This window comes from Ochotona curzoniae, unplaced genomic scaffold (genome assembly GCF_017591425.1).
Source record: "Ochotona curzoniae isolate NIBS_2020 unplaced genomic scaffold, NIBS_Ocur_1.0 scaffold_2476, whole genome shotgun sequence".
Classification (NCBI taxonomy): domain Eukaryota; kingdom Metazoa; phylum Chordata; class Mammalia; order Lagomorpha; family Ochotonidae; genus Ochotona; species Ochotona curzoniae.
Window position 1 is genome coordinate 386,396 of NW_024467095.1, and position 15,167 is coordinate 401,562.

General features: G+C 48.8%; 1 protein-coding gene and 1 long non-coding RNA gene across 4 annotated transcripts in view; both read right to left on the minus strand.

Moving 5' to 3' along the window:
* Positions 1-243: 243 nt before the first annotated feature.
* KLHDC10 (kelch domain containing 10) overlaps positions 244-15,167 on the minus strand; it is a 32,400-nt gene continuing 17,476 nt past the window's right edge. For all 3 annotated transcript variants that reach the window (XM_041001991.1, XM_041001994.1, XM_041001992.1), the window contains 8 exons: positions 14,359-14,580; positions 12,775-12,929; positions 9,238-9,386; positions 6,166-6,250; positions 3,414-3,480; positions 2,947-2,994; positions 1,194-1,333; positions 244-595 (listed from right to left, as the gene is read on the minus strand). In XM_041001991.1, the coding sequence (XP_040857925.1) occupies positions 386-595; positions 1,194-1,333; positions 2,947-2,994; positions 3,414-3,480; positions 6,166-6,250; positions 9,238-9,386; positions 12,775-12,929; positions 14,359-14,580 (1,076 nt within the window). In that variant the 3' untranslated portion in view covers positions 244-385. The remainder of the gene's footprint in view (positions 596-1,193; positions 1,334-2,946; positions 2,995-3,413; positions 3,481-6,165; positions 6,251-9,237; positions 9,387-12,774; positions 12,930-14,358; positions 14,581-15,167) is intronic.
* LOC121170734 lies at positions 11,496-12,067 on the minus strand. The gene is made up of 2 exons (XR_005886045.1): positions 11,979-12,067; positions 11,496-11,635 (listed from the first exon to the last, which is right to left on the minus strand). It is a non-coding gene; the product is annotated as an uncharacterized LOC121170734 (long non-coding RNA).

The window sequence follows — 15,167 nt, forward strand, 5'->3', positions numbered from 1 at the left end:
TACAAAATTACTTTAATTTTACTGATGATAAAGTTAACTTGTAGAGCCCTGACTGCCATGGTCACATGTTCAGAATTCCTTTCAGAAAGCTTCTTCATCTCGATATCACTCTTAGCGTCCCTGCAGAAGTCCCCTCAGCCTCACTGAGAAGGAAGGACAACGTGTGTGCGTGCGTGCGTGTGCGTGTGCTGGGGCAGGAGAAGCACGTGGGAAAGTGTGATGTCCATCAACTTAAAACCAACGTACAGAAAGGCATCTGATGTATTTTCTGAATAAGGCCTTGATCAGGTAACCAATCCTCTTTGCAGCACATTCTACACTGCCCATAAATAAAGGAGTCTCTTTAAATTAACATTTCCAGAATGGATGAACAGTTCACGAGTGTTCATTTCAAGCGCTCGATGAGTCCCTGTGTGAGTCCGAGGTGTAGCAGCTGCGTTCGGGAAAGGTGTGCGAGGTTGGGGAAGGCCGCGAGGAGCTTCTCCCACGCCAGTTCCAGCAGGCTCGGCACCACCAGCCAGATCTTAAACAGCGACCCAGTCCGCTTGTTTTCGTGGATGTTCACCACTCCTCCGTGGATGTACATGCAACCAGCCTGCAAGCAGTCGGGAGAGGGCAGTTCAGACGGAGCCCCACGCCCCACGCTAAAGATCAGGCCAGAAAAACACACAGTAGGCGGAATCACGAGCCAAAACCTAAAGGATTTCTCACTGATCCGGACACAGTGTAGAGATCGGATCAATAGGGCTTAAACATGAGGGACTTACCTGGGAAAAGCTGCAGCCCCGCCCCACACTCCATGACCAACTCACTTCCTATCCGTCAGCATTAAACCAAAACTACAAGCCCCATGCGCCAAGTGCTGGAACTTCCCCAGTGAAAGTGTCTTTCTAGTGGGGTCTTCGACTTCATCTGTGGGGGAGACCATTCTGCCCTTTGAGGGTGCACCTCTGCCCTCGGGGTAGGGTCCAAATGCTGCAAGCGGCATTTCTCTTAGGTTTAATTTTTTTTTAATAGGGCCGGATGGAACATTCCCTCCAATTTTCTCAGAGGAAAGCCCAGCTTTGCAAGGGTTAGAAACAGTGTGATCCAAAGTCTGCCAATATCAAGATCTTTTTTCCTTGCTGATCTGCCTAAAAAAACTTCCTCAGCATCTGTAGATACACAAGGAAGACGTGAAAACCAACACTTACTGGTGTAACAGCTGCACAGTGGAAGTACACGGGCTCAGGCATTGTGGCTGGCAGCTTCACCCACTGGAAAGTTTGCAGGTTCAACTTCCAGATGTCTCCCAGGATCACCTCTCCGTTATAGCCCCCACAGATGAACACATCTACCAGGAAAAGCAGAGCCAGGATCACACACAGGATGGAAAGTGCCAGGTACCCATACAGCTGGCAGGTGGCTGGCCAGGACAGTGAGCAGCCCACCACCAGAGGACTTCAGCTGTGTGGTGTGTCACCCTGCGGGCCTGTCCCCCCACCACACTGGGACACTAAGTCAGAGCCGCGTGCCTCTGGGGAGGCTTCGCATCCCGGCTCTCCAAGTCAAGCAGCTATAGAAGGCAAATGAGCCAGGGAGCCCAGGGAAGGTGACCAGGAACCCTCAGCCTTCCCAAGAGGTGATGCCCCCGAGCTCGTGCCCACGGCGACCTCAAGGCGCTGAAGGTTTCCAATGGCCACATCTTCCCTTCTGCACAGAGAAGCTGGAAAGCCAGGGTTTCTGTTTTGTTTTTCTGAACACCAGCCACTAACGTAACGAAAGCTTAGTACACACATGAGTTTAAACAAAACACATCTACAGCTGGCAGACTGTCCTTTGCACTAAGGTGCTAGGAAGAACGCACATTTATCTGCTCACAGAGATAAATGCCCTCCACGGAGACCTGTACCCCGAGGAGCAGCGTTTACCACACAGTCAGAGAGAGGTCCTTCCAGCCCTCCAGCCTAAAGAGCAGGGTCTGAAGCTCCACGTGACCTGCACAGTTCTGGGTCAGGAACCAAATTCCCCAGGAGACGAAAGGCGCCGGCTGGTTTGTTGTAAAAGCAGTTGGATGTAAGTCGTTAGGTAACGGTGTTACTCAGGCTTGGGAACTTTCCAGCTAAGTCCAGCTAAGTGCCCAGGACAAGGTGGCACTCCCTCCGCACGGTGCTCGGCCTCAGAACCCAATGAGCACTTGTCTTCAGTCGAGTCTAGACTGAGCTGAAGCCAATGCCTAATTAAACTCAGGAATGGCACCAGAAACTTCCTTGGTTACGATGGAGCAAAACTTTAACATACAGCTCCATTTTCAGAGATGCAGAACTAAGCAGCACTATCTATAAATTTTATCCAAAAAGTCTCGTTGTACTAGAAATGGCGACATAATCCTAGCTAAATCTGAACTAATCTTCTAAAAGGATACGCGCTATCAACTTCATGCATACACACTCCCCTCCCAGAAAAACTTCAGTCAGTATATCAAGCCATAAAATAAGCTACAAATTAATAGACTGGAAGGTCATCCAAAGCTTGCAGGAATGGCTGCAGCTGCTTTCTGAAGCCAAACACGGCCTCTGCTGTAACACAGCCAAAGAAGGAGCGAAGAGTTCTGCTTGGCATCAGACAGAGAATAAACTACGGGGAAACATGCTGAAGGCGTTACTAGGGTTTGGATCCAACGTCCCTCAAGCGTCCACTGCAGCCATGCCTAGATGATTCGCACTGCGACCTTAAACAGACACCTGCAGGGAGCGGGCAGACCTTCAGTGACGTAATACAACCCACGTGTGCACATGATGCGAGCTTCTGAGAGATGCACAGTACCTTAGGCTCATCCTCAGGGTTAAGGAGCAGAACCAAGCCCTCAGGGGAAGGCTCCCCTCAGAGAGGCCACAGTCAGAGGACAGGGCATTCCCAGCAGGCTCGATTACAGAGAGGAATCGAAATGTTCTTTAGAATCCTTACCATTTTTGATTTGAACACAGCTGTGACACCTTCGGGCTGCAGGAAACCCTGTCAAACACACGGACACAGGGATTCTGTCATTCACACAAACACTGAAATCACGTCGGTGTGTCACAGTAAGAAACACAAACACCTCGGAACAGTAAGGCAGCATCCTGACTTCAGGAGTCCCGAGAGCCCCCGCCAGCAGTGCAGGGGAACGAAGTGGGGGGACAGTCACCAGGAGCTCCCCAGCCCTCGGGGCCAAAGGCAGGCACTGAGCAGGGCTCCCATTTCCCACCCCAGTGGAGTTCCACACTCACACCCCCTGCTCAGTCACTGAGAAAGAATCTGAAGTGGCTCAAGGAACGTAACTGCCAACACCAGTTCAACAGATATTTTACTTGCCAACTCCAAACAATTTCTTCCCATCTCCCAAACAAGGTTAAAATATACATGCTAAAAACAAATCAATCATTTACAGTTACCTATTTTGTCATGAGGTTTTGTTGCAATTTCCTCCCATGCATTTGTTTCAAGGTTGTATGCGTGGATCTTGAGGGGAAAAACATATACACAGAAATAAATAACTGTAATTTTAGGAAGCCTGGACAACGGCTTTCTGCCACATTCTGGGGCAGCAGTGTGGCACAGCGGTTGGGGTGCAGTGTGGCACAGCGGTTGGGGTGCAGCGTGGCAATGGGGCGCAGCCAGCCCAGGAACGCCTGGCTTGCTTCCACTTCCTGCTAGCGAGCACTCAGACACAGAGCAGCTGAGGGCTCCAGGGCCTGGGTCTCTGCCCCCGACAGAGTTGAGACAGAGTGCAGGCTCCCAGGCTTCGGCCTGCCCAGCCCTGCTTACTGCTGGCCTTCAGAAAGTGAACCAGTGGACGGATCATCTCCTTAAAAAAAAGATTTACTTTACTTATTCAAAAAACCAAGTTACATATAGAGAGAGGGAGAAAAGAGAGAAAGAGATCTTCCATCTGCTGGTTCACTCTCCAGATGGCCTTAACGGCTGGGCCTGAGCCAGATGGAATCCAGCAGTCTGGAACTCATCAAATACCAGGAAGAGGCTTAGTGTGCTATGCCACGACCCTCTGACTTTCAAATAAAATAAAAATAAAAAAAAAATTCTAATTTTAGAGCCCATTTAGGTTCATAGCAAAATTGAAAAGAAAGTACAAAGATTTCCGTGATAGAAAACTGGGCCTCAAACAACAGCATATGGAAACATGCACTCTGGTTGAAGTCTCCCTTCTTTTCATTTGCTTTCCTGTGACCTTTTGTAACTCTGAAATAAGACCAAAAATTAAACAAGGTAGTTAAAGATTAACCACATACATGACTGCAATTTTTAAAATTCATATTAAGAAGAAAAGCATTGGGATAAAAAGTATAAGTGTATGTGCTGTTCTGCAAATACTATTTTCTCTAAAATAAGCATGTTTTAAGGTAGAGTTACAGAGATAGAGAACAAACATACATACACAGACTCTGCACCTGCTGACTGCCCACACGACTGTCAAGGCTGGGCTGGGCCAGGCTGAGTGCAGAAGCCTCACCTGGGTCTCCCGCCTAGTGGCAGGGCCATCTTCTGCCACTTTCCCAGCCATGTTATCGGGGAGCTGGATAAGAACTGGAGCAGCCAGGACATCAACTGGTGTCCTGGGATGCCAGCATCACAGGTGGCAGCTTACTGTGCTATTCTACCATGCCAGGCCCCAGCAAGCTCACGTGCATTGTTAGAACAGAGAAGAAGTAAGTGCTGTGAAGGAAATGAGGGAATGTAGTTCCGACAAAGCTTGCAGAAGGCCATTCCTCTGCAGCCTCATCATGATTTCTGCTGGGCATGTCACAGTTGTGACATTTCAGAAATGCCACGGGGCTCAGGCCGATGAAGGCCTTCAGAACGAGCCTCGGGGCCTGCCTGGCACGCACCCGGGCACTGCTGCAGGTGCCCGTCACCAGCAGGACAGGGACGGGCTGTCCTTGAGCATGCAACTCCAACTCTACTCAAGCTATTCAATTTCTCTTTTAACCACTTTTCTCACGTCGTATTATGGGGATACTTGTCATACAATCCTTGCAGCGTCTGACACATGCTCTGTCCACTGGAAAGCACCCCAAGGATGCAAACCATGACCTTCTGCCAGGAGCACCTAACGCCACTCAGCTGTTAAGGAAGCTGCTCAAACTGAAACAGCCAAAGTAGCAGAGTTCCCTTGCTTAGCGTGACACGTACCTCCTCACATTCTCATCCCTGTCTTTTCTCTCTCTCTTTAAATGCTTTCTATGTTTATTATCATGTACTTGAAAGAAGAATCATCTGCTGGATTCAAAATGTACACAAAGGCCATGGCTGGGGCCCGGCGGCGTGGCCTAGCAGCTAAAGTCCTCGCCTTGAATGTGCCAGGATCCCATATGGGCGCCGGTTCTAATCCTGGCAGCTCCACTTCCCATCCAGCTCCCTGCTTGTGGCCTGGGAAAGCAGTCGAGGACGGCCCAAAGCCTTGGGACCCTGTTCCTGTGTGTGGGATACCCGGAAGAAGTGCCTGGCTCCTGGCTTCGGATCGGCATAGCATCAGCCCGTTGTGCTCACTTGGGGAGTGAATCATCAGATGGAAGATCTTCCTCTCTGTCTCTCCTCTCTGTATATCCGCCTTTCCAATAAAAAAATAATAAAAAAAATCTTTGAAAAAAAAAAAAAGCCATGGCTGAACCGAAGCCAGAAGCCTGGAACTCCAACTGGGATGCTGGCATGGCAGGAGAGGCTTACGCTGTTGTGTCACAACGCCACGAGGGCAGCCGGGGCCCAAGGGTCAGGAGGAGCGGCCAGCACTCTAACGTGGACTCCAACAAGTGACACGGGCATCCCAATGACCTAACCGGCTGCGTTATACCACTGCCACTATTTTTATTGCTTTATCTTCATCATCTTTGAAAGGCAAGCAGAAGGAGAGCTTCCATTTACTTGTTTATTCTCCAAAGGCCTAATAGCCAGGGCTGGGCCAGACAAAGCCAGGAGCCCAGAACTTCATCTGGGTCCCCAGGTGGGTGAGCAGAACAGAAGCACTTGAACCATCACTAGCTGAATGCCAGGGTGTGCGGTGGCAAGAAGATGGCGCAGAAACAGAGGAGGCGGGATGCAAACCTGGCCCTCTCCCACGGGGTGTGGCTCCCAAGCCACAAAGCAACGGATACAGCAAACGCTGCCCTTGTTTGTTCTTTGAAATCATACCTTGTTCAAGGAGTAAGCCGTCCAGGACGTGCCCCCTCCCAAGATGTAAATCCTCTGGCCGTCATGTGCAATTTCATGTCTGTATCTAAAAATACACAACAAAATGTTTATAACTAAGTGAAAACTTATCTAAAATTCTGCTCTAAGATCTTTTTTTCTAAAGATTTCTACTCATTTTATTTGAAAAGCAGGGCAATCGAGAGACAGATACAGAAACATCTTCCAGTGGCCACGGAAGCCAGGTCTGGCCGGGCCAAAGCCGGGGTCTCCTGTGGGGAGCCGGGGTCCAGGGCCCCGAGTCACCTTCCGCTGCCTTCAAGCAGCGTAGCTTGAGTGTGAACCTCCTATCTGAGGGGGGGATGCTGGAGTGGCAGCAGAAGCCATGGCACCACAATGGCAGCTCCTGCAAGTGTCTTAATATTTAAAATTTTTTTTTTTTAGTTATTTCAGAGGTAGAAAAAGAGAAGGAGGAAACCAGAGAAGGAGAGGGAGGGAGGGAGGGAAAGAGCGAGGTGAGAGATCTGTTCACTGCTTCACTCCCCGGATGATCACAATGCCTAGATCCGGGCGCGGCTGAGGCCGGGAACCAGGCACCTGATCCATGTGTCCCAAGTCGATGGATGGCTATCAAATCCAGTTACTACACACAGCATGAGATCCACTAGTTTAAAAGGACACCCCTAAGCTTTTTAATACATCATTATTTGTAATAATAAATTACCAGAAATGATCTAAGTGGTGACAACAGAGAAATGGTTAGACTACAGAGTATGCACGCAATGGATTAGTGCGACACCGCAGGAACACAGACACGAAGGGTTAGTTACTGAGAACTGCTTCTCTCTCCTTTCTCCTGCTTCAGAAACTTCATATCATTAACTGGAAGGATTGTCAGCTACGTAAGCGCGTACAGCCGTCATCTTAACATGTGACACACACAGACTGGCACAGAAGGTGATTACGAAAGGTAATCTAAAATGTTAACCTTGGTTATCGCTGAGTCTAGACTTTGTCGTTTTCTTCATTTTGCCTATTTGTATTTTCTAGATTTTGTATAATTTTTTACGATAACTTTGAATAAACTGGGAAAACTATTACAGTTTTCAAAAGTTACCTGATGGGCCCAACGTGATGGCTCAATGATTAAAATTCTTGCCTTGCACGCATCCGGATCCCATATGGGTGCTGGTTCCTGTCCCAGCTGCTCCACTTCCCTTCCAGCTCCCTGCTTGTGGACTGGGAAAGCAGTGGAGGATGGCCCAAGGACTTGGAACCCTGCACCCACCTGGGAGACCTGAAGAAGCTCCTGGCTTCAGATCAGCTCATCTCTGGCTGCTGCAGCCACTTGGGGAATGAACCAAAAGAAAGATCTCTCTCTGTGTCTCTCCTTCTCTCTGTAAATCTGCCTTTCCAAAAAAGGTAGTTAAAACTTTAAAATGCAATCTGATTACCTGTAACTAGAGACCCCAGATTCTTGACTTTCAAAGGAAGATATTCATGTAGGAACTTCAAAAATTCATACAGAAGGTATATTTGGAGAAGTTTACACAGATTTCAAGGTTTTGCTTCCAAATAAATATCTTTTAATTTCACTTTTCCACAAACTTTTTGAAGTACTCCAATATTTAGCAGAAGATTATGCTACACGGGACAGTGACTAGTAAATGAAAGACCTGCAGGAACTTTCATGCAAGAAGTCTAGGAGGAAGCTAACTGAGTACAAGTTGTACATCAACCCAGAACATCGTTCAAAATGCTGACAACATGATTCAAAGAAGACACCCAATTGAAAACGCTTTGAAAACTCAGCCTGTTTCCTCCCTTCCCTAAAGGCCCTACTGCTGGTAAGAGTAATGACATCAAAATCATTCCAGCATCGGCTATCTCCCTGGTTCTCTCCTGGAACTTCTGCAAACACAGCCCACTACCGCACTACAACAAAGGCAAACCCTTCCTTAGCACTCAGATGCCATGTGGCTTAAAGATAACCCAGAATCATTGGCTTAATCTAAACAGTGAATAAATATTTGCTTATTGGTTTTGCTTTTAACCTATAGAGGGAAAATCTCTTCAAGTTTTTCAGTGAGATTAATTTAAGAGATTTATTTATTTTTATTGGAAATGCAGATAAACAGAAGGAAAGATGGAGAGAAAGATCTTTTGTCTGATGGTTCACTCCCTAGGTGGCCTCAACGACTGGAACTGAGCTGATCTGAAGCCAGGCTCCAGCAGCTTCTTCCTTGTCTCCCATGCGGGTGCAGGGTCCCAAGTCCTTGGGCCACCCTCTACTCCTTTCCCAGGCCATAGCAGGGGAGTTGGATGGGAAGTGGAGCAGCTGGAATTACAACTAGTGTCTGTATGGGATCTGAGTACATGCAAGATGAGGATTTAGCCACTAGGTTATTGCGACAGGCCCTGAGTTAAATTTTAAAATGAGGCTACTGGTATTAGAAAGGAAAGTACAAGATCTAGGACTCTTACTAGAAGGCAACTAGACAGAATGATTTCATTTTTGAACGTTGAACAGAGCATTTAAAATCAGTGACCTTTCCAATTAGCCACACATCTACTCCTACTTGACCACCCACTTCACCCACCCATCCAGGCACCCTGTACCCATCCATCCATCCAGCAGCCATCCACCCACCCACCCATCTATCTATCCATCCACCCATAACCCACCCATGCATCCATCCTTCAGCCAGCCAAATATCCCTCTTTCCAGGCATCCAGATCTGCAAGCATCACTGTGGGTGTGGCACTGTGCCCAGTTCCGGGGACACGTAAATAACCCAAAGAACACTAATATGCAAAATACTAAAAGAAATAAAAAAGCAAGTACAAAGTAATTTTTTCTACCTACCAAATACAATTTGATTTCTTCTCCAAAGTGTTAATATCTTTCTAAAGACTGAAATATAAGAGGAAATATCACCAAAAATTGAACAGTTCTGGTGAATATACCATTTTCTCACCAGAAAACCTTCTATTGCTGACTGGGACTATTCTAAGGGCAAAAGTCTCTGTTATCCACACACAGAAGGTCAAGTCCCAGCGGGAAGAGCACCTCACCTCTCTTCTGGCAGGTCACAGGAAAGGTTGTTGGGCTTGAGCTGTGTCCACTCCCTGGTGTTGAGGTCCAGTTTGTGCAGGTCGGTGCTGTAGATGTAGCCGGTTGTCCCTCCAAACACATAAAGGGAGCCGTTGATGATGGCCATGGCCTGCACAGCAAGAAGAGGTGAGCAAGACAGACTTGTTAGTGCTGATTGAAATGTGCTTTGCACGGGAACCAGGGCAGGGACAGGCCTGGCGGGGGGTTATGGGGAGTCGCCTCGACTAGGCTGCAGCTCCCACTGGTTTGCGAGAGGGCCAAGGGTGTGCTGGGCAGAATCAGGCTGGACTGCAGCACCAATGGTCTGTGTGGAAGACAGGGCTGGAAACAGAAATGACCCAGCAAATGTAACCACCAGCAGCACGTGCATGAGCTGATTGGGACGACTGACTGTGCCGGACCCTGCACTGGCATTCACACACGAGAATCAAGTCTGGGATCACCTCAGACGAAGTTTCTGTGGAGATCCTTCCAACTGAACTGCTGATATCAGCACCCCAACCATGAAGACACTCTGTCTGCCAGTGGATTCTGAAGAGATTTTATCGTGCTTGGAACGGCAAGATTGGCAGCAATTCAGAACTGTTGAACTATCAAAACTGCTTGAGCAGTGCCCTCGGAGCGTGCCCCACATCGGGGACCCGGGATGGGCGGGAAGCTGGGTGGGGCTTCTCCCTTTGTTTCTCCCCCTTTACCCCAGATACAGAAAAAAATAATAATATTAATGTAGAAACAATGGTCTTACCTACTTTCCTGTAGCCCTTGACCCTTTGTTCCCTAATCAACTATGTAAAGATTATCAAAATAAAATTTTTTTTTTAAAAAATGTGCTTTGCTCATTATCAGATACTGCAAGCCAGGTTTGATGAAATTCTTTAGTACTTTTTAACCTTTTAAAATACCAGGTCTCCTTTTTAAAGAGACTAAAGCTATTGGAGGACTTGTACATTATTTGTAGACCTGGAGACGACCTTCGGAAAGGTAAAACTTTACTCAACTGGAAAACAAGTTCTACCTGCACTGCACCGGGGAGACGTGGTCCTGGGGCCTGCCCAGCTAAGGGTGCAGACACTGACATGAACACCCTACAGCAAACCACCTCTCCTTCCAAGCTCTGTGAAGACAAGCTGCTCCTGAAAGAGGAAGCAAACAGGAAAGCAAGCACCAGCCCCTGGCATCGCCCCACGGCACTGACCCTGGCAAGCAGGAAGCCAGGGGCATGGCCCCACGGCGCTGACCCCTGGCTCTGCACTGTAAGCTCGACTATCCATGGTGATGCTCGGAGCTCACATGCCTCCTGGGGAGGACGGATGAACGAAGACACCGTACGACCTTCCAAGTTAGAGCTCACCAGCGGTTTACCAGTACTCACACGAACTCACTGAGAAGGAAGTCAACATTTGGCCATTTTAAGCTTAGCCTGATCCTAAGGGTCTCTGATGTTTCGCACTCCCAATATTTCCGGCTATAACTTCTTCTTTTTAAAAGATTTATTTATTTGTACTGGAAAGTCAGATTTGCAGAGATAAGGGAAGACAAAGAAAAAGATCTTCCATCTGCTGGTTCACTCCCCAAGTGGTCACAACAGCCACAGCTAAGCCGATCCAAAGCCAAGAGCCAGGAGCTTCTGGGTCTCCCATGTGGGTGGGTGCAGGTCCCAAGGCTTTGGGCCGTGTTCCACTGCTTTCCCAGGCCACAAGCAGGGAGCAGGATGGGAAGTGGAGCAGCTGGGAAATGAACCAGTGCCCATATGGGATGCCAGCACATGCAAGGCGAGGACTTTAGCCACTAAGCTACCACGCCAGTTCTATAATATTTTTTTTTCCTCCCTGTCTTATCCTCTTTTTAAAAAAAGATATATTTACTTTATTTGAAAGTCAGTTACACAGAGGGGGTAGAGACAGAGAGAGAGAGAAACTGAGAGACAGAGAGAGAGATTTTTCATCTGCTAATCCATTTCCCAAATAGCTGCAGTAACCAGAACTGGGCCAGTCCAGACTGGAAACCAGGAGCTTCTTCCAAATCTTCCATATGAGTGCAAAAATCCAAGGCCTTGAGCTATCCTCCACTGCATCCCAGGCCATAAGCAGAGAACAGGATTGAAACTAGAGCAACCACAACTGTAATCGGTACCCATATAGGATGAGGGTGCCACAGGGCGAGGATTAACCCACTATGCCACTGTGCTGGCCTGTGGATTTAGCTTTTCAAACCAGGAACCATCTACTTAACTAATTATGTCAGAAAGTTCTACAAAGAATCCTACCACTCCGAAAAGGGAGGAAACTGCATCACACTAGAGCCCAATTTCTCCATGAGAGTAGGGGACGGAGACATGGTTCTAACACTTAAAGACACCTTTTTTTTTTTTTTAAGATTTATTTTTATTATTTTTTTATTGGAAAGGCAGATATACAGAGAGGAGAGACAGAGAGGAAGATCTTCCGTCCGATGATTCACTCCCCAAGTGGGTGCAACGGTCGATGCTATGCCGATCTGAAGCCAGGAGCCTCTTCTGGGTCTCCCACACGGGTGCAGGGTCCCATAGCCTTGGGGCGTCCTCGACTGCTTTCCTGGGCCACAGGCAGGGAGCTGGAAGGGAAGCGGGGCTGCCGGGATAGAACTGGCGCCCATATGGGATCCCAGGGGTGCAAGGCGAGGACCTTAACCACTTGCGCCACCGCGCCGGGCCCCAAGACACCTGTTTTTAGAAATAGATTAGCGGCCAGCAACGTCCTCACCTTGCAAGCACTGGGATTCCACTTGGACACTGGTTCATATCCTGGCTGTTCCATTTCCCATCCAGCTCCCTGCCTGTAGCCTGGGAGTGCAGTCGAGGACAGCCCAAAACCTTGGGTCCCTGTACTTGCACGGGAGGCCTGGAAGAAACTCCTAGCTCCTGGCTTCAGATCAGCTCAGCTCCACCCACTGCAGCCACTTGGACAGTGAGTCAATGGATGGAAGACTTTCTTTCTGTCTTTCCTTCTCTCTGTGAATCTGACTTTCCAATAAAAATTAAATGAATAAATAAATAAATGAAAGAATTAGATTAAGGGCCTAGCATGATGGTTTAGTGGCTAAATCCTTGCCTTGCAAATACCACGATTCCCTCTGGGCACTGGTTTGAGTCCCGGCTACTCCACTTCCCATTCAGCTCCCTGCTTGTGGCCTGGGAAAGCAACACGGGACAGCCCAAACCTTGGGACCCTGCACCGCATGGAAAACCTGGATGAAGCTCCCGGCTTCTGGCATCGGATCAGCTCAGCTCTGGCCATTGTGGCCACTGAGGGACTGAACCAGCAGATGGAAGATATTTCTCTGTGGGTCTCTTGCTCTCTGTAAATCTGCCTTCCGATAAATAAATAAATCTTAAAATAAGAACTAGATTAAGACTCCAAATTGCATCACAAACAAGATCTTAAAATTATAATTTCACATTGGAACTAGTTGACCAGAGTAGAAAACACGAAGGCACGCGCAGCCCGCCGGCCCGGTACCTGTCCGTAGATGCGGCTGGGCTTCTTGCCGCGGCAGCTGAGCAGCGCCCACCTGCGGTACTTCACGTTGCACACGTGCACGTCGTTGCCGTTGCTCTCTCCGAACGGGATGCCTGTCCCTCCAAACACCAGCAGGTTGTTCCCATGCAGCACAACTGAGGAGAGAAGCACAAACTCCACTTACACGTCAGCTTCCTGCAGCGTGTTCTCACATGAAGCGGATCTGGAAACTCAAGAACACCTGTTGCTTTGTGCTCCAAGCGCATCTGCTAACGTTCTGCAGGAAAGAGCCCAGTGCACAGAGGCTGAGGCTCACGCTGCACACCTGCACGTGAAGGACCCGGGCCCTGTGAGCAAGGACATGGCACTGCTGCTCAGCGCAGGGCAAGGAGGCAGCCAAACACAGGACCACGAAGCACCAGACATGCCTGTTGGCAAAGGGCAGCGGGCACTCGGGAAGGAACTGATACAAGGCAACATACAAGAAGCTTTGCAGTCCCCCTTCTCTGTATCTTCTGCTTCTGCCAACACACACACACACCACAAAACACACACACTTGATATCTTCCACAAAATACTGGCACTCTACTGTTTCAGTAGGTTTAAGGAGAAGTCCTGAATCTTTACTACAGCATCGTAGGTAACAGCCTGGTCTCTGCAAACAGGGAGCTGTGAGCTGCAATGCCAGTGTGACCTCAGGAAAGTTACCTAACCTTCCTTAAGTGATCTTTCCAGCGATCCTCCACAGTAGGAGCTATTAGAAACCATGAAGCAGAGGTGGAGAGTAGGCTAAATACTCATTAAGGGTCTCCTAGAAGAACCTTGCCCAACTGGGATTCAACCCAGGCAATCTGGCTCCTGAGCCCCCGCACACAGCCACAGCCCCCCAGAGCCCCCACACCCAGCCACCGGCCCCCAGGGCCCCCGCACCCAGCCACGGCCCCCCAGGGCCCCTGCACCCAGGCACCGCCCCCCAGAGTCCCCGCACCCAGCCACGGCCCCCCCAGAACCCCCGCACCCAGCCATGGGACCCCAAGAGCCCCCACACCCAGCCATGGGCCCCCAGAGCCCCCACACCCAGCCATGGGCCCCCAGAGCCCCCACACCCAGCCACGGCCCCCCAGAACCCCTACACCCAGCCACGGCCCCCCAGAACCTCCACACCCAGCCACGGCCCCCAGGGCCCCTGCATCCAGTCACAACCCACAGGTCTTCAGCCCCATCTCCTCGTCTGTGACATCAGGCCCTCCAGGGTCTGCATCATGGAGCAGCTGGGAGGACTAACTCGATAATGGATGAGACGTGCTCTGCTTCACAGCTACTAATCACTGTTGCAAGCAACCCTATCTGCTGACCTACGAGCAGATGTATGACAGAATATACAGAACTCCCTGAGGCATTATTAACTCCATTCTCCAGGTGAAGAAATCAAAGCTAAAACAAATGTGGTAAGCAAACAGTACAGGGCTGGATTCAAACTCACATCCCAGCTGGTATTATACACTATTATCAAGCAGCACGTGACGCCGAACTTGGCCTCTCAGCCATTTCACAAAACCCAAAGTTGAGAATTACTATACTCACGTGACATGGATGCCAGTTCCCGGGGCATGTAGCCATCGGTGCCCATCTGGTGCCATACTCCTGTAGCGAAATGATACCTCCACAGCTCCCTGAAGAGGGGGTAGTCCTCATTATCTGGCCCCCCTGACTCATCATAGTCTGGGTTATAACCTCCAAACACATAGAGGTTGGTGTTGTCGGCCACACAGCGGTGTCCACTTCGTGCTGGTGGAGGTCTGTGGCCTAGGAGAGAAGAGGACAGCGTCTCACGGTGGCACACACGAAGGGGGGACAATCATTTCAACTACAAAAGCGGGCAGGGGTGATTAACAGGCATGAACTCCATCTGCTTTGAGTGAACACGCCCACAAACATCACTCAAGGTGCTTAAAGGAGCTAGTCTCCAGCTCCATTTTGTATAATTACTTTTAGATGTGACAAATGTAAAAGCATTCTTCTCAAGGGAGGCAAAGCAGGATGATAAACTCAAGAAAAGAGCTAACAACTTAGGAAAGGAAGAGGAGGAGGGACAGGAGGACAGGAAGAGTTTCATAATCTGAAAGCTAGCAGGGCAAATGTTCTTATTTCCTTAAAGGAAACACACACGCACACACATGCTCACATCAACTAAATTAAACTGTGACTACCAGAGAACTATATAAACATAATCACAAATAAAATACACAAATAAAACCTATCATTTTTCTACAATTACATGCCTAAAAAGAAACTGGCTGTGAAAGAGTTACAGCAAAATTCAGAATCTAAATACCATTTTAGATAGTATTTAGATGGCAACTAATAAAGAAAATCCTTACACTTATCTCAAA